Source organism: Panulirus ornatus, chromosome 12 (assembly GCF_036320965.1).
Source record: "Panulirus ornatus isolate Po-2019 chromosome 12, ASM3632096v1, whole genome shotgun sequence".
Classification (NCBI taxonomy): domain Eukaryota; kingdom Metazoa; phylum Arthropoda; class Malacostraca; order Decapoda; family Palinuridae; genus Panulirus; species Panulirus ornatus.
Genome location: NC_092235.1, coordinates 16,126,492 through 16,150,774, shown reverse-complemented (window position 1 = coordinate 16,150,774; position 24,283 = coordinate 16,126,492). Strand labels below are relative to the sequence as shown.

Here is a 24,283-nt window from a genome sequence, read left to right as displayed (position 1 = left end):
AAGATGCTTGTGGCATGAGAAGAGTGGGAGGTGGGTTGATTAGAAAGGGTAGTGAGTGGTGGGATGAAGAAGTAAGAGTATTAGTGAAAGAGAAGAGAGAGGCATTTGGACGATTTTTGCAGGGAAAAAATGCAATTGAGTGGGAGATGTATAAAAGAAAGAGACAGGAGGTCAAGAGAAAGGTGCAAGAGGTGAAAAAAAGGGCAAATGAGAGTTGGGGTGAGAGAGTATCATTAAATTTTAGGGAGAATAAAAAGATGTTCTGGAAGGAGGTAAATAAAGTGCGTAAGACAAGGGAGCAAATGGGAACTTCAGTGAAGGGCGCAAATGGGGAGGTGATAACAAGTAGTGGTGATGTGAGAAGGAGATGGAGTGAGTATTTTGAAGGTTTGTTGAATGTGTTTGATGATAGAGTGGCAGATATAGGGTGTTTTGGTCGAGGTGGTGTGCAAAGTGAGAGGGTTAGGGAAAATGATTTGGTAAACAGAGAAGAGGTAGTAAAAGCTTTGCGGAAGATGGAAGCCGGCAAGGCAGCAGGTTTGGATGGTATTGCAGTGGAATTTATTAAAAAAGGGGGTGACTGTATTGTTGACTGGTTGTTAAGGTTATTTAATGTATGTATGACTCATGGTGAGGTGCCTGAGGATTGGCAGAATGCGTGCATAGTGCCATTGTACAAAGGCAAAGGGGATAAGAGTGAGTGCTCAAATTACAGAGGTATAAGTTTGTTGAGTATTCCTGGTAAATTATATGGGAGGGTAGTGATTGAGAGGGTGAAGGCATGTACAGAGCATCAGATTGGGGAAGAGCAGTGTGGTTTCAGAAGTGGTAGAGGATGTGTGGATCAGGTGTTTGCTTTGAAGAATGTATGTGAGAAATACTTAGAAAAGCAAATGGATTTGTATGTAGCATTTATGGATCTGGAGAAGGCATATGATAGAGTTGATAGAGATGCTCTGTGGAAGGTATTAAGAATATATGGTGTGGGAGGCAAGTTGTTAGAAGCAGTGAAAAGTTTTTATCGAGGATGTAAGGCATGTGTACGTGTAGGAAGAGAGGAAAGTGATTGGTTCTCAGTGAATGTAGGTTTGCGGCAAGGGTGTGTGGTCTCCATGGTTGTTTAATTTGTTTATGGATGAGGTTGTTAGGGAGGTGAATGCAAGAGTTTTTGAAAGAGGGGCAAGTATGAAGTCTGTTGGGGATGAGAGAGCTTGGGAAGTGAGTCAGTTGTTGTTCGCTGATGATACAGCGCTGGTGGCTGATTCATGTGAGAAACTGGAAAAGCTGGTGACTGAGTTTGGTAGAGTGTGTGAAAGAAGAAAGTTAAGAGTAAATGTGAATAAGAGCAAGTTTATTAGGTACAGTAGGGTTGAGGGTCAATTCAATTGGGAGGTGAGTTTGAATGGAGAAAAACTGGAGGAAGTGAAGTGTTTTAGATATATGGGAGTGGATCTGGCAGCGGATGGAACCATGGAAGCGGAAGTGGATCATAGGGTGGGGGAGGGGGCGAAAATTCTGGGAGCCTTGAAGAATGTGTGGAAGTCAAGAACATTATCTCGGAAAGCAAAAATGGCTATGTTTGAAGGAATAGTGGTTCCAACAATGTTGTATGGTTGCAAGGCGTGGGCTATGGATAGAGTTGTGCGCAGGAGGATGGATGTGCTGGAAATGAGATGTTTGAGGACAATGTGTGGTGTGAGGTGGTTTGATCGAGTAAGTAACGTAAGGGTGAGAGAGATGTGTGGAAATAAAAAGATCATGGTTGAGAGAGCAGAAGAGGGTGTTTTGAAATGGTTTGGGCACATGGAGAGAATGAGTGAGGAAAGATTGACCAAGAGGATATATGCGTCGGAGGTGGAGGGAACGAGGAGAAGAGGGAGACCAAATTGGAGGTGGAAAGATGGAGTGAAAAAGATTTTGTGTGATCGGGGCCTGAACATGCAGGAGGGTGAAAGGAGGGCAAGGAATAGAGTGAATTGGAGCGATGTGGTGTACCAGGGTTGACGTGCTGTTCGTGGATGGAATCAGGGCATGTGGGGCGTCTGGGGTAAACCATGGAAAGCTGTGTAGGTATGTGTATTTGCGTGTGTGGACGTATGTATATACATGTGTATGGGGGTGGGTTGGGCCATTTCTTTCGTCTGTTTCCTTGCGCTACCTCGCAAACGCAGGAGACAGCGACAAAGCAAAAAAAAAAAAAAAAAAGTTTGTTGAGTATTCCTGGTAAATTATATGGGAGGGTATTGATTGAGAGGGTGAAGGCATGTACAGAGCATCAGATTAGGGAAGAGCAGTATGGTTTCAGAAGTGGTAGAGGATGTGTGGATCAGGTGTTTGCTTTGAAGAATGTATGTGAGAAATACTTAGAAAAGCAAATGGATTTGTATGTAGAATTTATGGATCTGGAGAAGGCATATGATAGAGTTAATAGAGATGCTCTGTGGAAGGTATTAAGAATATATGGTGTGGGAGGCAAGTTGTTAGAAGCAGTGAAAAGTTTTTATCGAGGATGTAAGGCATGTGTACGTGTAGGAAGAGAGGAATGTGATTGGTTCTTAGTGAATGTAGGTTTGCGGCAGGGGTGTGTGATGTCTCCATGGTTGTTTAATTTGTTTATGGATGGGGTTGTTAGGGAGGTGAATGCAAGAGTTTTGTAAAGAGGGGCAAGTATGAAGTCTGTTGTGGATGAGAGAGCTTGGGAAGTGAGTCAGTTGTTGTTCGCTGATGATACAGCGCTGGTGGCTGATTCATGTGAGAAACTGCAGAAGCTGGTGACTGACTTTGGTAAAGTGTGTGAAAGAAGAAAGTTAAGAGTAAATGTGAATAAGAGCAAGTTTATTAGGTACAGTAGGGTTGAGGGTCAATTCAATTGGGAGGTGAGTTTGAATGGAGAAAAACTGGAGGAAGTGAAGTGTTTTAGATATATGGGAGTGGATCTGGCAGCGGATGGAACCATGGAAGCGGAAGTGGATCATAGGGTGGGGGAGGGGGCGAAAATTCTGGGAGCCTTGAAGAATGTGTGGAAGTCGAGAACATTATCTCGGAAAGCAAAAATGGCTATGTTTGAAGGAATAGTGGTTCCAACAATGTTGTATGGTTGCAAGGCGTGGGCTATGGATAGAGTTGTGCGCAGGAGGATGGATGTGCTGGAAATGAGATGTTTGAGGACAATGTGTGGTGTGAGGTGGTTTGATCGAGTAAGTAACGTAAGGGTGAGAGAGATGTGTGGAAATAAAAAGATCATGGTTGAGAGAGCAGAAGAGGGTGTTTTGAAATGGTTTGGGCACATGGAGAGAATGAGTGAGGAAAGATTGACCAAGAGGATATATGCGTCGGAGGTGGAGGGAACGAGGAGAAGAGGGAGACCAAATTGGAGGTGGAAAGATGGAGTGAAAAAGATTTTGTGTGATCGGGGCCTGAACATGCAGGAGGGTGAAAGGAGGGCAAGGAATAGAGTGAATTGGAGCGATGTGGTGTACCAGGGTTGACGTGCTGTTCGTGGATGGAATCAGGGCATGTGGGGCGTCTGGGGTAAACCATGGAAAGCTGTGTAGGTATGTGTATTTGCGTGTGTGGACGTATGTATATACATGTGTATGGGGGTGGGTTGGGCCATTTCTTTCGTCTGTTTCCTTGCGCTACCTCGCAAACGCGGGAGACAGCGACAAAGCAAAAAAAAAAAAAAAAAGTTTGTTGAGTATTCCTGGTAAATTATATGGGAGGGTATTGATTGAGAGGGTGAAGGCATGTACAGAGCATCAGATTAGGGAAGAGCAGTATGGTTTCAGAAGTGGTAGAGGATGTGTGGATCAGGTGTTTGCTTTGAAGAATGTATGTGAGAAATACTTAGAAAAGCAAATGGATTTGTATGTAGAATTTATGGATCTGGAGAAGGCATATGATAGAGTTAATAGAGATGCTCTGTGGAAGGTATTAAGAATATATGGTGTGGGAGGCAAGTTGTTAGAAGCAGTGAAAAGTTTTTATCGAGGATGTAAGGCATGTGTACGTGTAGGAAGAGAGGAATGTGATTGGTTCTTAGTGAATGTAGGTTTGCGGCAGGGGTGTGTGATGTCTCCATGGTTGTTTAATTTGTTTATGGATGGGGTTGTTAGGGAGGTGAATGCAAGAGTTTTGTAAAGAGGGGCAAGTATGAAGTCTGTTGTGGATGAGAGAGCTTGGGAAGTGAGTCAGTTGTTGTTCGCTGATGATACAGCGCTGGTGGCTGATTCATGTGAGAAACTGCAGAAGCTGGTGACTGAGTTTGGTAAAGTGTGTGAATGAAGAAAGTTAAGAGTAAATGTGAATAAGAGCAAGGTTATTAGGTACAGTAGGGTTGAGGGTCAAGTCAATTGGGAGGTAAGTTTGAATGGAGAAAAACTGGAGGAAGTAAAGTGTTTTAGATATCTGGGAGTGGATCTGGCAGCGGATGGAACCATGGAAGCGGAAGTGGATCATAGGGTGGGGGAGGGGGCGAAAATTCTGGGAGCCTTGAAGAATGTGTGGAAGTCGAGAACATTATCTCGGAAAGCAAAGATGTGTATGTTTGAAGGAATAGTGGTTCCAACAACGTTGTATGGTTGCGAGGCATGGGCTATGGATAGAGTTGTGCGCAAGAGGATGGATGTGCTGGAAATGAGATGTTTGAGGACAATGTGTGATGTGAGGTGGTTTGATCGAGTAAGTAACGTAAGGGTAAGAGAGATGTGTGGAAATAAAAAGAGCATGGTTAAGAGAGCAGAAGAGGGTGTTTTGAAATGGTTTGGTCACATGGAGAGAATGAGTGAGGAAAGATTGACCAAGAGGATATATGTGTCGGAGGTGGAGGGAACGAGGAGAAGTGGGAGACCAAATTTTAGGTGGAAAGATGGAGTGAAAAAGATTTTGTGTGATCTGGGCTTGAACATGCAGGAGGGTGAAAGGAGGGCAAGGAATAGAGTGAATTGGATCGATGTGGTATACCGGGGTTGACGTGCTGTCAGTGGATTGAATCAGGGCATGTGAAGTGTCTGGGGTAAACCATGGAAAGCTGTGTAGGTATGTATATTTGCGTGTGTGGACGTATGTATATACATGTGTATGGGGATGGGTTGGGCCATTTCTTTCGTCTGTTTCCTTGCGCTACCTCGCAAACACGGGAGACAGCGACAAAGCAAAAAAAAAAATATATATATTATTATTACATGACAGCTAGAGACTGAGTGTGAACGAATGTGGCGTTTGTTGTCTTTTCCTAGCGCTACTTCACACACATGAGGGGGGAGGGGGTTGTTATTTCATGTGTGGTGAGGTGGCGATGGGAATGAATAAAGGCAGACTATGAATTATGTACATGTGTATATATGTATATGTCTGTGTGTGTATATATATGTATACATTGAGATGTATAGGTATGTATATTTGCATGTGTGGACGTGTATGTATATAGATGTGTATGTGGGTGGGTTGGGCCATTCTTTCGTCTGTTCCTTGCGCTACCTCGCTAACGCGGGAGACAGCGACAAAGCAAGATAAATATATAAAATAAACGTGTTTTGCCAGTGTCATAGTTGTTGGGGATGGGGAGATCTGTGAGTAGAGGTCACTGAAGTGTGAGATGGGGGGTAACTGTTTTACTTCTACTTGATGGTTGGTGGTAGTTATTGAGTGGTTTTGGTGAGGGGTGTCTGTTTCTGTTGCATAAAATTGAGTGCTGAGCATGTTGACACAGAACTGTATTGGGAGGATCTTGTTTTGTTTTTCAGGTTATGAGTGTTTGTGGTTTCTAGGCAGCCATTGATTGTTCTGAATGCATTATTTTTGTGGTTTACAGTTTTTTTTTTATTTTCTGTTGAAAGAATGAAAGATCAGGGAGGTGAGATAATAATGTGGAGCAGATGAATTGTTTGTAGTGGATGTTGAGGGCTGTTTTTTTTATCCACATTTGTGCCAGATAGTTTGCTGGGAGTTTTAATTTGTGTGATGCTTTTGTATTGATTTTATTGGTAAGGGGAGTGAACATTATGTACGTGTCATACATGATGCCCAGAATAGTTCGTGTTTTGTTGGGTGTAGTTTGGATTCATGCATGTCTGGGGTCAAAATGGTGACTGACTACTACTGTGAAGATTCATATGTTCTCCTCTGGATGAGCCGTTGTTCCAGTTATGTAGTGTTGCATGTTTGCTTTTGCTTCTGTGGTGTCAGGGTGCTGTGATGTGGTTGTTAAGTCATCTGTATAGGAGAGGACCTTCATGCTGTGGTCTGGATGAAGTAAGGGTAGTTCATGTATAAGTGGATTTAAGAGGGTTGGAGAAAGAACTGCTCCTTGGGAACTCCTTTATAGTGCTTAAGGGGTTTAGAAACATAGCCTTCATGAATGACTCTTGATTGGCAGCCAACTATGAAGTTGGCCAACCACTTTTTGTTGTTGTTGTGAAGGGTGGTGTTAAGTATCTTTTGTGTAAGGATTTTTCTGGTGCAACTAATGCTGTGTGTTTGAGGGAGATATGGTTGGTTGAAGCCAACAAGAACATGTTGTGTGAGGTCATTATGTTGTGAGGAAGTGGAGTGCAATGTGTAGGAGAGAGTAGGATATGTTGATTCTGTTGTGAATCAGTTTTCCTAAAAATGAATAATGAAGGAGAATGGTGTGCATGCGAAGGGAAGTTAATAGAGATGTTTTTTCTTTGAAAGTATTCTTGCTACTTGTCATACATTGCTTTTTGACAAAATGATAGGTACAGTAGGTCGAATTAGTTGATAGGAATATTTAAGCATGGGCATTAGGTAGAAACATGAGGTAGAGGTTGTTGCTAGGAACATTAAGCTAGAGCATTAGGTTGCAGTAGTCAGTAGGAACATTTGGTAGGAGCCTATGCAAACAATGCATTAGAATTGTCCTCTGCTAGTGGCCTGTTAAGGGTGAGGCTAAGAAGTGGCACTAGAGTTCACAAGTTATGAGGACTCTATTGCCATGGCCACCTTCTTGAGGAAGTTCCAGGTGGGAACAGGTGTCAGAAATACAGATAGATTGATGGATAGATATTCAGGCTGCAATACCCTAGAGCCTCTTTCACTCCATTCTTCCATATCCTTTTTGGTCTCCACCTCCTTCCCCTTCATTCCTCCTCTTCTGACATGTAGACCATCTCAGTCTTTCTTCATCCATCCTCTCCATTTGTCCACACCATTTTAGCAGACCATGATCTGCTTTCTCATTCAGACTGATGAATTTGCCTCACACAGTGCATTATCCACCCTCTTCCTTTCTTTTGTGTTAAAGGCTGTTTTCCCATCCATACAACTCTGTCAATGCTACTTACCTTCATACACACCCGTCTTTGCCAAATAGACACTCATCTCTCTTTCCACACACTTAGTAATATACCCAAGAACTTGGCTGTGTCTCCTACACTATGACTCAGTTCATCTTTGTTTTCATTTGCTGCCACATCTACTCTTAGGGACTGAAAGTGCTCTGTTTCCTCCAGCTGCACCTCATTACCTTATTTTTGTTCACTTTTATTCTCAGCTCTCTTATTTCACATACTTTCCTGAACTTGTCATCACCCTCTGGAGTTTTTCTGAATTGTGCCACCAGAGCTCTGTCATCTGCAAACAGCATGTAGTTCACTTTTCATGCCCACAGCTCAGCTTGCAGTAGACCAGCCTGTTATTCTTAGACCCTTACGTTCTCCTCCCTTTCCACTCTATTCATAAACAACCCCACCGACATCACACATCCTTGATGCAGACCTCCCTTCCTACTTGCACAGGTGCCTTACTCTCATGGTTAAAGCACTTCCCTACATTTAGTTACTTTCCATTTATTCCATTTATTTGCAGTACTTACTGTAAGGCCTCTCTCTCAACCCTGTTATACACTTTCTCCAAATATTGAAGTGCCTCATACTGTTAATTCTTTTTCTCTAAGCATTTCTGATGTGTATTCTTCAGAACAAACACTTGGTGCACTTTTTCTCTACCTACCCTGAAACTGTTGTGCTCCTATCCAGTCATAGATTCTGTGTGTTCCACCACTTACTCAATCACCAACCTCTCATACACCTAACCAGTTATACTCAATCGACTTAGGTAATTTGAGCATTCACTTTTGTTCCCTTTGTCTTTATATAAGGGCAGTGTGCATGCTTTTTGTTAATCCTTAGGCACCTTACCTTGGACTCTATAAGCATTGAATAGTCTGACCAACTAATCAACATTGCTCTCACCCACTTTCTTGAGAAACAAAACTGTAATCAAATCTACTCCTGCTGTTTTGCCACACCTCATGGTACACAAGGCTTTCATTACCTATCTCTTACTTCACATGCTACCTTGTCCCAAACACAGCACACATTTGCTACCATATCATCCAAACATTCATCATTCCTTGGGAATACTCACTCCATCTCTATCTTTCGCTCCTTTGCTTGCTACCATTTTACCATCTGCTTCCCTCAGTTTTGTTCCCAGTTCTTCTCATAATGTCCTCATGCTGTTCACGTTCTATCTGAACACTATCTTAATTTCTCAGAAATTCATGGAAGACTTTGCACCCCATCTCTTATTTGCCCAATTCTTCAGCCCCTGCATTTTCTCCTGACATTCTGCTGCATTCTCTTGTACTCCTCCCAGTCACTAACACTCCATCTCTGTACTCCTCCTAGTCACTAATACTCCATCTCTGTACTCCTCCCAGTCACTAACACTTCAACTCTGTAGATATTGTCTAAGAACCCCTCATATAATTTGTCAGCAATATAATTTCCTCATCTCATTGTTACTTGCTGCCACTTCTCAGAAAACATGTTGACTTACCACTATCTGCAAGCCACACTGTATGAATGCACATGCAAGCCCTGCTTTCCTAAATGGCATCTACTCCTCTTCCGCATCTTAATTCATTTACTCTCACAATATGTTACTTTTCACTCAATTTCACTTGCTATCTTTGCACACAGGCCTGTGTTCTAAGTTTATACACACTTTTATGACTTCGTTTGCATGCCATTTTCTCTTCTAAAACCCCTACAAATGTACGCACTCACCTTAACCAAGAAATGATCAGACATCTCAACTTCTGCCCCTTTGAAGTTAGCAATTGACCCCCAACCCATCCCCCTTATATACTTTATTATTATTTGCTCACTATTTCCCACATTAGCAAAGTAGTGCCAGGGACAAAGAAAGAAAGGCCACATTTGCTCACATTAATTCCCTAGCTGTCATATGTAATGCTCTGAAACCATAGCTCCCTATCCACAACCAGGCCCCTCAGACCTTTCCATGGTTTGCCCCAGATGCTTCATATTCTGTGGTTCAGTCCACTGACTACACATCAACCCCAGTATACCACATTATTTTAATTTATTCTATCCTTTGCATGCATTCACCCTTCTGTATACTCTGGCAGTGATTTCTCAAAATCTTTTTCACTCCATCCTTCCATCTCCAGTTTGGTCTCCCTTTACTCCTTGTTCCCTTCACTTTTGACACATATATCCTCTTTTTTTTTTTTTTTTTACCTTTCCTCACTCATTTTCTCTGTATGTCCAGGCAATTTCACCACACTCTCCTCAGCTCTCTCAACCACACTTTTTATTACCACACATCTTTCTTACCTGTTCGTTACATACTTGATCAAACCACCTCACACCACATTTTGTGGTCAAACCTTTAATTTGCAACACATCCACCAACCTTCGCGCAGTCTTATCTATAACCCATACTTATCATCTACATAATATTGTCGGGACTACTCTTCTGTCAAACATATCCATTTTTGCCCTCCCAGATGATATTTGCTCTTTCCACAGATTCTTCGGCACTCCTAGAACGTTTTCCCCCCCTCACCTATGTTATGACCCACTTCTGTTACAATTTTCCATTCACTTTGTATACATATGTATGTTCCTTTCTTTAAACCCAGTGTTAGTAGTCACCAGCTGTCTATAGGCACACTTCTCTGCAATCTGGTCCCCATATTTTGTTAGACTGGAACCCTCATGCTCCCAATCTTATCCTTAGTTTCCACATCACCCATGGTTGCATTCAGTTTCTTTTGCATAATTCCATCAAAACTGTTGAAGGGTTCATTTAGCTCCTCTCAAAAACCCTGACTTTCTTCTTCACTCCTTAATACTGGGTGCAAAAAGCACTAACACTAACCCAAGTCTCACAGAGTACTTCCATTCTAACCCACATCAGGTTTGAATTTACATGCTTCCATACTTTAATACAGTCCCACTTTCCTCCCTCTTAAGAAGTGCCATCATGCTAATTCCAGACTATATCCTCAACTATTTTATGCCTTTCTCTTTTATTATAGAATCATTGAGAGCCAGGATTTTTTTTTTCTTTTTTATCATACAAAGCATTTGTCTTTTCCTTCTCATCCTCTTTACATTTGTGCACATACTGACACTCCAGCTAGAGCCTTCAAGGAGAGATCCTTGCTTAGCTCCTTCTTCTATTCTTGTTTTTGGAAAATGCTAGTTTTCATGCAAATATCAACAAGTAGTACCTGAATTTTATGTAATATATTTGGATCCATATTTGGATCCTTAGTTGTTGGCATTTTATCCCTGAGGATAGGGGTGAAAGAATACTTCCCACTCATTCCTCGCATGTCGTAGAAGGCGACTAGAAGGGACGGGAGCGGGGGGCCAGAAATTCTCCCCTCCTTGTTTTTTTAACTTTCTAAAATGGGAAACAGAAGAAGGAGTCACGCGGGGAGTGCTCATCCTCCTCGAAGGCTCAGACTGGGGTGTCTAAATGTGTGTGGATGTAACCAAGATGTGAAAAAAGGAGATATAGGTAGTATGTTTGAGGAAAGGAACCTGAATGTTTTGGCTCTGAGTGAAACGAAGCTCAAGGGTAAAGGGGAAGAGTGGTTTGGGAATGTCTTGGGAGTAAAGTCAGGGGTTTGTGAGAGGACGAGAGCAAGGGAAGGAGTAGCAGTACTCCTGAAACAGGAGTTGTGGGAGTATGTGATAGAATGTAAGAAAGTAGATTCTCGATTAATATGGGTTAAACTGAAAGTTGATGGAGAGAGATGGGTGATTATTGGTGCATATGCACCTGGGCATGAGAAGAAAGATCATGAGAGGCAAGTGTTTTGGGAGCAGCTGAATGAGTGTGTTAGTGGTTTTGATGCACGAGACCGGGTTATAGTGATGGGTGATTTGAATGCAAAGGTGAGTAATGTGGCAGTTGAGGGAATAATTGGTATACATGGGGTGTTCAGTGTTGTAAATGGAAATGGTGAAGAGCTTGTAGATTTATGTGCTGAAAAAGGACTGGTGATTGGGAATACCTGGTTTAAAAAGCGAGATATAAATAAGTATACGTATGTAAGTAGGAGAGATGGCCAGAGAGCGTTATTGGATTAGGTGTTAATTGACAGGTGCGCGAAAGAGAGACTTTTGGATGTTAATGTGCTGAGAGGTGCAACTGGAGGGATGTCTGATCATTATCTTGTGGAGGCTAAGGTGAAGATTTGTATGGGTTTTAAGAAAAGAAGAGTGAATGTTGGGGTGAAGAGGGTGGTGAGAGTAAGTGAGCTTGGGAAGGAGACTTGTGTGAGGAAGTACCAGGAGAGACTGAGTACAGAATGGAAAAAGGTGAGAACAATGGAAGTAAGGGGAGTGGGGGAGGAATGGGATGTATTTAGGGAATCAGTGATGGATTGCGCAAAAGATGCTTGTGGCATTAGAAGAGTGGGAGGTGGGTTGATTAGAAAGGGTAGTGAGTGGTGGGATGAAGAAGTAAGATTATTAGTGAAAGAGAAGAGAGAGGCATTTGGACGATTTTTGCATGGAAAAAATGCCATTGAGTGGGAGATGTATAAAAGAAAGAGACAGGAGGTCAAGAGAAAGGTGCAAGAGGTGAAAAAGAGGGCAAATGAGAGTTGGGGTGAGAGAGTATCATTAATTTTTAGGGAGAATAAAAAGATGTTCAGGAAGGAGGTAAATAAAGTGCGTAAGACAAGGGAGCAAATGGGAACTTCAGTGAAGGGCGCAAATGGGGAGGTGAAAACAAGTAGTGGTGATGTGAGAAGGAGATGGAGTGAGTATTTTGAAGTTTTGTTGAATGTGTTTGATGATAGAGTGGCAGATATAGGGTGTTTTGGTCGAGGTGGTGTGCAAAGTGAGAGGGTTAGGGAAAATGAGTTGGTAAACATAGAAGAGGTAGTAAAAGCTTTGCGGAAGATGAAAGCCGGCAAGACAGCAGGTTTGGATGGTATTGCAGTGGAATGTATTAAAAAAGGGGGTGACTGTATTGTTGACTGGTTGTTAAGGTTATTTAATGTATGTATGACTCATGGTGAGGTGCCTGAGGATTGGTGGAATGCGTGCATAGTGCCATTGTACAAAGGCAAAGGGGATAAGAGTGAGTGCTCAAATTACAGAGGTATAAGTTTGTTGAGTATTCCTGGTAAATTATATGGGCGGGTATTGATTGAGAGGGTGAAGGCATGTACAGAGCATCAGATTGGGGAAGAGCAGTGTGGTTTCAGAAGTGGTAGAGGATGTGTGGATCAGGTGTTTGCTTTGAAGAATGTATGTGAGAAATACTTAGAAAAGCAAATGGATTTGTATGTAGCATTTATGGATCTGGAGAAGGCATATGATAAAGTTGATAGAGATGCTCTGTGGAAGGTATTAAGAATATATGGTGTGGGAGGAAAGTTGTTAGAAGCAGTGAAAAGTTTTTATCGAGGATGTAAGGCATGTGTACGTGTAGGAAGAGAGGAAAGTGATTGGTTCTCAGTGAATGTAGGTTTGCGGCAGGGGTGTGTGATGTCTCCATGGTTGTTTAATTTGTTTATGGATGGGGTTGTTAGGGAGGTAAATGCAAGAGTTTTGGAAAGAGGGGCAAGTATGAAGTCTGTTGGGGATGAGAGAGCTTAGGAAGTGAGTCAGTTGTTGTTCGCTGATGATACAGCGCTGGTGGCTGATTCATGTGAGAAACTGCAGAAGCTGGTGACTGAGTTTGGTAAAGTGTGTGGAAGAAGAAAGTTAAGAGTAAATGTGAATAAGAGCAAGGTTATTAGGTACAGTAGGGTTGAGGGTCAAGTCAATTGGGAGGTGAGTTTGAATGGAGAAAAACTGGAGGAAGTGAAGTGTTTTAGATATCTGGGAGTGGATCTGGCAGCGGATGGAACCATGGAAGCGGAAGTGGATCATAGGGTGGGGGAGGGGGTGAAAATTCTGGGGGCCTTGAAGAATGTGTGGAAGTCGAGAACATTATCTCGGAAAGCAAAAATGGGTATGTTTGAAGGAATAGTGGTTCCAACAATGTTGTATGGTTGCGAGGCGTGGGCTATGGATAGAGTTGTGTGCAGGAGGATGGATGTGCTGGAAATGAGATGTTTGAGGACAATGTGTGGTGTGAGGTGGTTTGATCGAGTGAGTAACGTAAGGGTAAGAGAGATGTGTGGAAATAAAAAGAGCGTGGTTGAGAGAGCAGAAGAGGGTGTTTTGAAGTGGTTTGGGCACATGGAGAGAATGAGTGAGGAAAGATTGACCAAGAGGATATATGTGTCGGAGGTGGAGGGAACGAGGAGAAGAGGGAGACCAAATTGGAGGTGGAAAGATGGAGTGAAAAAGATTTTGTGTGATCGGGGCCTGAACATGCAGGAGGGTGAAAGGAGGGCAAGGAATAGAGTGAATTGGAGCGATGTGGTATACCGGGGTTGACGTGCTGTCAGTGGATTGAATCAAGGCATGTGAAGCGTCTGGGGTAAACCATGGAAAGCTGTGTAGGTATGTATATTTGCGTGTGTGGACGTATGTATATACATGTGTATGGGGGTGGGTTGGGCCATTTCTTTCGTCTGTTTCCTTGCGCTACCTCGCAAACGCGGGAGACAGCGACAAAGTATAATAAATAAAATATAATAAATATGACTCATGGTGAGGTGCCTGAGCATTGGCGAAATGCGTGCATAGTGCCATTGTACAAAGGCAAAGGGGATAAGAGTGAGTGCTCAAATTACAGAGGTATAAGTTTGTTGAGTATTCCTGGTAAATTATATGGGAGGGTATTGATTGAGAGGGTGAAGGTATGTACAGAGCATCAGATTAGGGAAGAGCAGTGTGGTTTCAGAAGTGGTAGAGGATGTGTGGATCAGGTGTTTGCTTTGAAGAATGTATGTGAGAAATACTTAGAAAAGCAAATGGATTTGTATGTAGCATTTATGGATCTGGAGAAGGCATATGATAGAGTTGATAGAGATGCTCTGTGGAAAGTATTAAGAATATATGGTGTGGGAGGCAAGTTGTTAGAAGCAGTGAAAAGTTTTTATCGAGGATGTAAGGCATGTGTACGTGTAGGAAGAGAGGAAAGTTATTGGTTCTTAGTGAATGTAGGTTTGCGGCAGGGGTGTGTGATGTCTCCATGGTTGTTTAATTTGTTTATGGATGGGGTTGTTAGGGAGGTGAATGCAGGAGTTTTGGAAAGAGGGGCAAGTATGAAGTCTGTTGTGGATGAGAGAGCTTGGGAAGTGAGTCACTTGTTGTTCGCAGATGATACAGCGCTGGTGGCTGATTCATGTGAGAAACTGCAGAAGCTGGTGACTGAGTTTGGTAAAGTGTGTGAAAGAAGAAAGTTAAGAGTAAATGTGAATAAGAGCAAGGTTATTAGGCACAGTAGGGTTGAGGGTCAAGTCAATTGGGAGGTAAGTTTGAATGGAGAAAAACTGGAGGAAGTAAAGTGTTTTAGATATCTGGGAGTGGATCTGGCAGCAGATGGAACCATGGAAGCGGAAGTGGATCATAGGGTGGGGGAGGGGGCGAGAATCCTGGGAGCCTTGAAGAATGTGTGGAAGTTGAGAACATTATCTCGGAAAGCAAAAATGGGTATGTTTGAAGGAATAGTAGTTCCAACAATGTTGTATGGTTGCGAGGCCTGGGCTATGGATAGAGTTGTGCGCAGGAGGGTGGATGTGCTGGAAATGAGATGTTTGAGGACAATGCGTGGTGTGAGGTGGTTTGATCGAGTAAGTAATGTAATGGTAAGAGAGATGTGTGGAAATAAAAAGAGTGTGGTTGAGAGAGCAGAAGAGGGTGTTTTGAAATGGTTTGGGCACATGGAGAGAATGAGTGAGGAAAGATTGACCAAGAGGATATATGTGTCGGAGGTGGAGGGAACGAGGAGAAGTGGGAGACCAAATTGGAGGTGGAAGGATTGAGTGAAAAAGATTTTGAGTGATCGGGGCCTGAACATGCAGGAGGGTGAAAGGCGGGCAAGGAATAGAGTGAATTGGATCGATGTGGTATACCGGGGTCTATGTGCTGTCAGTGGATTGAATCAGGGCATGTGAAGCGTCTGGGGTAAACCATGGAAAGTTGTGTGGGGCCTAGATGTGGAAAGGGAGCTGTGGTTTCGGGCATTATTGCATGACAGCTGGAGACTGAGTGTGAACGAATGGGCCCTTTGTTGTCTTTTCCTAGTGCTACCTCGCACACATGAGGGGGGAGGGGGATGGTATTCCATGTGTGGCGAGGTGGCGATGGGAATGAATAGGGGCAGACAGTGTGAATTGTGTGCATGGGTATATATGTATGTGTCTGTGTGTGTATATATATGTGTACATTGAGATGTATAGGTATGTATATTTGCATGTGTGGGCGTGTGTGTGTGTACATTGTGTATGGGGGTGGGTTGTGCCGTTTCTTTCGTCTGTTTCCTTGCGCTACCTCACAAACACGGGAGACAGCGACAAAGCAAAATGAATAAAATAAATATTTGGATCCTATGTGAAATTTATGGAATTCCATAAGTTTTGAGAGTTATTTGTTTACAAGTTGTTGGCATTTAATTTTATTTGTTATTTTATATTGCAGATTGCTACAGCTTCTGAAAAGGGCACAGTGATACGAGTGTTCAATGTTGCAGATGGAGCCAGATTACATGAACTGAGGCGTGGAATGAAACGTTGTGCCACCATTTTCTCTCTAGCATTTTCTCCAGATTCCCTTTTTCTTATTGCTTCATCTAACACAGAGACAGTTCATGTTTTTAAGTTAGAAGAAATTAAAGACACGTAAGTAAATTTTTTATTTGTAATTACCTATTTGTATGTTGGGTCCCATCTCTTAAACTTTCTCTGCTATCACATGACTGTAAATTTGTGTATGCTGTACACATTTGCTGTCTCATAACTCTCTTAGTTCCAATTCTATTCCAGTAATCCACTTCTCTTATACCAAAAAAGTACTTCTTTACACCTTTGCTTTAAATATTCATGTGCTTTTTTTAGTTTCATTATTCCATCCTTGCATCTTTTGAGGAACTGTTTACTATCTATGTCATCAAGTTGCTTCAAAATCTTAAAAAGGTTGTGAACACATCACCCCTCATTCTTCTCTTCCTTGGTGGGTAGATTTAAGTTCTTTAACCTTTCCTGGTAAGTTTGCTTCCATAATTCCTTTACCATCTATGATGCTCTCCTCAGGATTTCCACTATTATTTCTCTGTGCTTCTTTCAGTGCAGTGACCAAACATAGGAAGCACTTTCTAGTTTTGGTTTGATGTAGGATGTGAATAGCTTGCTTTTACATTTCTTTATTCTTGATCTAATAACAGTTACCAGCACACAGTTTGTCTCCTTTACTATTCTCTTAGTATGGGACTGTGGTGACAGGTTAGTAACAGTGTTAGCTCCCATATACATCTCATATGTAGATTTTTGCAGCTTATTTTCTGCTAAATGATATTCATATTGAGGCCTTCTTTTACTGTCCTTTTCTCATTACATATACTTGGATTGCATTTCATCAACCATTTACCAGGCCATCTTTAAAGTATGTCTGAGTCCTCACTTGTAAGTTGATGCAATCCTCCTTGGTAACATCCGCAAGCATGCAAGCATGTTCAGATATATATGTCTAATCCTTATGACAAGTTATACATGTATATTAAGAAGAGTAATGGTCCCTACAGCATGCCAGTGCTGAACTCAGTTCATTTTGAGAAGGTTTGTGGTTGCCCACTTATATATTTTCTTTTTGCAAGGTGTTCTGTGTAGATTTTAGCAACAAATGGGTAAGGCATTTCTAAAGAGAGTGTGTACCTTAGCTATCTCTAACTTTTGTTCACTAATATTATGTGATTTAAAACCCAAGCTCATCCTTCTGTTTGGAAGCAATCCTCTATGTGGCTTATTCCTTAGAGAAGAGACCATTCAGACCGTCTATATTTCTGTTTCTCTCACATCTGCATTCTCCAACTTCTGTGTCTGGTTCCTTTGAAACTCTCCCTCTCTCTCACATTTTTAAACACTTTTTTTTAGAATCTCATTCCTTTCTTTAGAATACCAAAATGGTATTGGTGATCTGTCCTCAATTCTCACTTAGATTTTTAAAATTTCACTCACTTTCAGGTCATCAATACGGCTTATGTGGTGCAAGGTTCACCGGTGATCTTCTCTGCTATGTGACACATCAGGTCTTCCTCTCAGGGAGTTTGATGAATCTTTGTAGTCCTTGACATCTCAGAAGCATATGGCCTTTCTGCTTCTCTTGTTCTTTAATGCATAGCTTTCTCTCATCCTGTCAATCTTGATGTCTGTCAGGGTTCTTTCCTGTTGCTTATCTTCTTTTTTTCTTTTTTCACTCCATATATGATTTTTCTGTAACCTCTAACCCTGTTTGCCAGGATTTCTGTGATTCCACTCTATACATGTGAACTCATTACCCCTTCCTTCCAGGCTCCATTGTTCGTTCTTTTTATGCAATGATCATCTCTTTAGTGTTCTTTGTTTCACACTTTTCACTTTTAGTTTCATCTGAGATGGCCATGGCTGGGGCATGATTTTGCCTATGCCATGTAGGCTACTGAGAAAGATAGTGTTAATGGATACCAAAGAAGCTTTTTGATTTGTGCAGATTTGTTTCTAAAGTGCTTTGATGATTTTAAAGATATTGTTCATTATTACTCTGAATATTAGTTGAGAATGTGCATGCATGTTGTAGGAGGCTTTATGTACTTGATCTGACCCATGGTAATAGAAACAGATTTTTTTTAGAATTTGACAAATTTGTACTGATGAATTTTGAACATTCTGATGGTGTAATTGTTTGTAGACACATGAACATATTTTGATAAGAAAATGAAAGGATTTTGAAATTTTAGAGACTTTCAAGAATAGATAGTTTGCATACATCCTTTTTCCTCATATATGGTCTTTTTCTGCTCTTACAAATTAGCAGACCTCATATCAGTACTGCACAATTGCAAATGCAATGTTATGATTTTTTTTTTTTACATGTTTGCCATTAACCATTTTAGTGAGGTAGCAAAAGGAAGTGATGAAGAAATGGCCTCATTTGTTCACATTGGCACTCTGTCATGTATATTGCACTGAAATCAGAGCTCCCTATCCACAGCCAAGCCCCACAGACCTTTCCATTGTGAACCCCAACCACTTCACATGATCAGCTTCAACCCATTGGGAGCACTTGTTCCCTATACACCATCTCATTCCAATTCGCTCTTTCGGTTACACACATCTCACCCTCCTGCATGTTCAGGTCTCAAACTTTTTAAATATCTTTCACTCCATCCTTCCATATCCTCCTTCATATTCCCCCTGTTCTTTGATCCCTCCACTTTTGGCCTGTATGCTGTCCTAGTCATCCTCTCCATTTGTCTAAACCATTTCAGCACACCCTTTTCAGATCTGTGAGATCTTACTCCTCTTACTACCACACATCTCTGTTACCTTATCATTTCTTATTCAATCAACCCTTCTTGTCCCACATACTATCCTCAAACATTTCATTTCCAGCCCATATACCCTCCTCTTTACATTTTTGCCTAAGGCCCTCGCTTTGCATCCGTACAAGAGCAGTGGGCCTACTTTACCATCAAACATAACCATCTTTGCTCTTAACCCTCTCTTTCCGCACATTTCTCAGTATGCCAAGGACCTTTACCCTCTCACCCACGCCATGGTTCACTTCAACTCCTATGATTATATACACTGTCACATCCACTCCCAGGTATCTAAAACACTCCACTTCCTCCAATTTCTCTTCATTCATACCTACACTCCAAGTAACCTGCTCCTCTTAACTATTAGACCTAATGATATTACTTTTACTCATATGACTATCAACTATTTCCTTTTACTCATACTCCCAAACTCTAACCCCAGCCTCTGCTTTTTCTCTCAAAAAAAATCTACCACCAGTGCCATATATTCAGCAAACAACTGACTCACCTTCCAGGCCCCCTACCACCAAGAGACTGTATACCTGCGCCTCCCCAAGACCCATGCAATTACCTCCTTCATGACCCATCCATAAACAGCTGTGGTGATGTCACATTCCCCTGATGCAAACCCACTGTCACCTGAAACCACTCACCCTTCACTCATCTTACTTGCATACATTCCTTACACTCTTGATAAAGACTTCACTGCCTCTAGCAGTTTTCTTCACATGCCTTATATTTGCATTGCTTTCTACAAAGCATTTTTTTGTCAAGCTTGCCATACACTTTCTCCAGATCTATAAATGCCACATACAGGCCTTCTACAGAGTTTCTGTATCTCATACACATTGCAACACTCCCATTATGAAGCTCTTTGCATGCCATCGTCCTGAATCACCACTCTCGTAGAACTTACCAGCCACATTTAACTAACTTATACCTCATGAATCAGCTTTGATGTAAAACATAATAAACATAGTTATCTCTGGATTATACTAAAGTTTAAAAAGTTTTCTTATTCAGTAATATTTGTACATAGATCTTATTGATATATCTGTTATCTGTGTCAGTTTAATGGATGCCAGTAAATATTAACTCTGTCTTTAAGCATTTTTGCTTAAAGATGTATTGATTCTTTGAACTAAATACATTTTGTTGTTGAAATGCTAGCAATGATTATTGCACAGTATCTGCTTAGTGAAGCTGTAAGATGCTAAGGGGAATGCTTTTTCTTCTCTTTCATCTTGTGAAATAGAGCTATACTGTCATTTATTTTTCCTGACAGAATAATTGAAGTGGATTGTAGTCTTATTTATGAGTTAATTAGTTATATAAGGTTTGCATTATTTTAGGTGGTTAGAATGTGCTGTATTAAACCAAACAAAACCCCTTTTTAAACAGGCAGCGTGTTGTAGTGGAGGAGCAGCAGGGATTGGTTAGCTGGATGAGTAGAGCAGTATCTGTCTCAGCTAGTTATTTACCTGCCCCAGTGACTGACATGCTCAGTCAGGGTCGAGCATTTGCCACAATCACTCTCCCATTCCAGGGAGTTCGAAATGTCTGTGCCATTGCGACGTTAGTATACTATTTTATTGTATTTGGTTTTCATAATAGATTTTAGATTCATTATGATAGATTGGTCGACTTTGGGTTGATGTATATACGTAATTTGCCTTGTATGGGATGAAGTATTCCAAATGATCATAATTGCTGAACTAGTGGCTTTTTCTTTTTACCACAGTTTCAATTCTTACTCAAAGATTATGCTTTTTGTCAGGTTCTTTTGAGGAGTATATTGTGCATTAACTTTCAGGGTTTTTGTTAAAGGCATTTTGCATTTGATAAAAAATACCCTCACAGCTAGTCTTAGGTCAGCCACAGCTCTTAGTAAAATCACAGGTGATCTGAGGTCAGTCATAGATGGTTTTATGTCAACCGCAGCTCATCTGTAGTCTGCCACACATGATTTTATCCTAATGGCAAATGGTCATGGACATTTAACACTGTCTGTTATTAACATAATATGAGCTTGATTGACTTAAGACCATCTGTGAGTGAATAAATTCACTTATGTTTGGCACTAGCACCTGAACAAGACCCTGAAAGCTCATATGTATAAGGGAAATCTGAGATGGTACTGAAACGGGATATAATGAATGTGGAAAGATATGCAAAGAATATATGAGTTGGAATTGGAAGATGAGATGAATGAACAAAGGGAACATGTAAGCATGCAGTTGAATAGCTTTTGTCTCATATTCCTGGACATTAAAAAACCGTATGAAGCAAAACCATGAGGAAGACTAGGCTTATTTTAAAGTGAATGAAGTTGTCATTGCCAGACATGATATGATGTCCTACAGTATAATGCATATTTATCTTGCATTGCCAGATAAAGTCGTAGATTAGTTTGCTCATTCAACTTTTAAATTTCAGCTAGAAAGCGACCCTGGAGTTTACCATTTATGGATACTCATTTGCTGTGGCCACCCCCTTGAGGGAGTTCCAGAAGGGTACAGACATCAGAAATAACAAGTTCTTATGATTTTTGTGAATATTTCCCGTGTTATGAGGTGATTGATTGATAATCAGTCGCTGTTAATTTAAATGTGTGAAGGTTTATAACAAAATTAATCACTTAGTTTGAATACATGAAGATTTATCACAAAATTTTTAATGATAACTTTTGTTTATTTACAATAAGAAATACACAAACCTCTCAATGTAATGTCACAACATTTGGCCCAGATGATTGTGTTAGTAAGAGGGTTGACCTGTGTGTTTATGAAATTATTGCTTAATATGAATTTTATCTCTCCTTTCTCAGGATTCAGAAGCAGCCTCGTATTGTGGTTGCATCAACGGATGGTTACTTGTACATATATAATCTCAATACTAATGAGGGAGGAGATTGCACACTCCTCAAACAACACAGGTAAGTGAAAAGAGTTGGGAGTACTGGTGAATTCATCAGAATAATGGCAGACTAAAATGGGTCTTGTTTTCTCAAATAACTTCTTTTGCTATGTGGTTGTAACTGCTGTAGGTGTGGGTTTTCAAAAGGTTAAGTGTTTGAAAGGAGTATTCATTGTGAGATACAAATTTAGGTTTTGGTAATTATATATCTTGAAATAATGGGCAGGTCTTGCTCTAGGCTAGTTCCCTTGTAAATTGCCATCTCCAGAGAAAAGGGAAAAATGCATTATGTAAACATTCTCATCATAAACCAGTGTGTACAGGCATAAATATGAGTTTGATATCAGACTACACACAGAGAATCTTTAAGGCTGGGATTCTGGGCAGGAAAGATAATAAAGAAATGTGAAATGAAATGCCCAGTTACTTTATGGATTTGGCTAAGTTAAAGATCATTGCATTTTGATAACTTCTAAGGTTCTCAGCACTAGTTTGGCACAACATAGGGTGGTGCTCTGCATTACCAAGTAGTTTTCACAGCTTATTTTATGTTCCCAGCTTATTTATGATTCCATAGACATCACTTGCTACCTTAGGTTAGCATGGTAGATATATCTAGATAACCTGAAGGAGTGGAGGATGGAGTTCATCAGCCACTGTCACAGTTTGAGGCATCACAGTCACCACCCAGTTGCCTCTGTATTGGAAGTAAGCATGGTGACTCCTATTAGCCACATAAATGTTATACTATTGATTAACATCCCCCAAAAATTGACCATAAATGTTAATGCTGAATATTATGACTCCTAGTGATCCTTACACAGTTATATTTTTATCCTGGTTTATGAGTATTGATAGATATATGTTAACAGATATTTTTTTATTTTTTTTATTATACTTTGTCGCTGTCTCCCGCATTAGCGAGGTATGCAAGGAAACAGACGAAAGAATGGCCAAACCCACCCACATACACATGTATGTATATACATGTCCACACACAGCACATATACATACCTATACATCTCAGTGTATTTATTTTATTATTTATTTTGCTTTGTCGCTGTCTCCTGCATTAGCGAGGTAGCTTAAGGAAACAGATGAAAGAATGGCCCAACCCACCCACATACACATGTATATACATACAAGTCCACACAAGCAAATATACATACCTATACATCTCAATGTATACATATATATACACACACAGACATATACATATATACACATGTATATGATTCATACTGTCTGCATTTATTCAATCCCATCGCCACCTTGCCACACAAGGAATAACAACCCTCTTCCACCTCATGTGTGCGAGGTAGCGCTAGGAAAGACAACAAAGGCCCCATTCGTTCACACTCAGTCTCTAGCTGTCATGTAATAATGCACCGAAACCACAGCTCCCTTTCCACATCCAGGCCCCACACAACTTTCCATGGTTTACCCCAGACGCTTCACATGCCCTGGTTCAATCCATTGACAGCATGTCGACCCCGGTATACCACATCATTCCAATTCACTCTATTCCTTGCCCGCCTTTCACCCTCCTGCATGTTCAGGCCCCGATCACTCAGAATCTTTTTCACTCCATCTTTCCATCTCCAATTTGGTCTCCCACTTCTCCTCATCCCCTCCACCTCTGAGACATATATCCTCTTGGCCAATCTTTCCTCACTCATTCTCTCCATGTGACCAAACCATTTCAAAACACTCTCTTCTGCTCTCTCAACTACACTCTTTTTTTTTTCCACACATCTCTCTTACCCTATTATTACTTACTCAATCAAACCACCTCACACCACATAATGTCCTTCAAACATCTCATTTCCAGCACATCCACCCTCCTGCACACAACTGTATCTATAGCCCATGCCTCACAACCATATAACATTGTTGAAACCACCATTCCTTCAAACATAGCCATTTTTGCTTTCCGAGATAATGTTCTCAACTTTCCAGAACTTTCGCCCCCTCCCCACCCTATGATTCACCTCCGCTTCCATGGTTCCATCTGCTGCCAAATCCACTCCCAGATATCTAAAACACTTCACTTCCTTCAGTTTTTCTCCACTCAAACTTACCTCCCAATTGACTTGTCCTTCAACCCTACTGTACCTAATAACCTTGCTCTTATTCACATGTACTCTCAGCTTTCTTCTTTCACACACTTTCCCAAACTCAGTCACCAGCTTTTGCAGTTTCTTACCCGAATTAGCCACCAGCGCTGTATCATCAGCGAACAACAACTGACTCACTTCCAAAGCTCTCTCAACAGAGTGCATACTTGCCCCTCTTTCCAAAACTCTTGCATTCACCTCCATAACAACCCCATCCATAAACAAATTAAACAACCATGGAGATATCATGCACCCCTGCTGCAAACTAATATTCACTGAAAACCAATCACTTTCCTCTCTTCCTTCTCCTACACATGCCTTACATCCTTGAAAAAACTTTTCACTGCTTCTAACAACTTACTTCCCACACCATATATTCTTAATACCTTCCACAGAGCATCTCTATCAACTCTATCATATGCCTTCTCCAGATCCGTAAATGCTACATACAAATCCATTTGCTTTTCTAAGTATTTCTCACATACATTCTTCAAAGCAAACACCTGATCCACACATCCTCTACCACGTCTGAAACCACACTTCTC

The 24,283-nt window shown here is 41.1% G+C and overlaps 1 protein-coding gene across 3 annotated transcripts in view; it reads left to right on the top strand.

The window, feature by feature from the left end:
- Positions 1 to 24,283, top strand: part of LOC139751799 (WD repeat domain phosphoinositide-interacting protein 2-like) — a 136,514-nt gene that overhangs the window by 72,875 nt on the left and 39,356 nt on the right. For all 3 annotated transcript variants that reach the window (XM_071667349.1, XM_071667348.1, XM_071667347.1), the window contains 3 exons: positions 15,834 to 16,033; positions 20,107 to 20,280; positions 21,533 to 21,640. In XM_071667349.1, the coding sequence (XP_071523450.1) occupies positions 15,834 to 16,033; positions 20,107 to 20,280; positions 21,533 to 21,640 (482 nt within the window). The remainder of the gene's footprint in view (positions 1 to 15,833; positions 16,034 to 20,106; positions 20,281 to 21,532; positions 21,641 to 24,283) is intronic.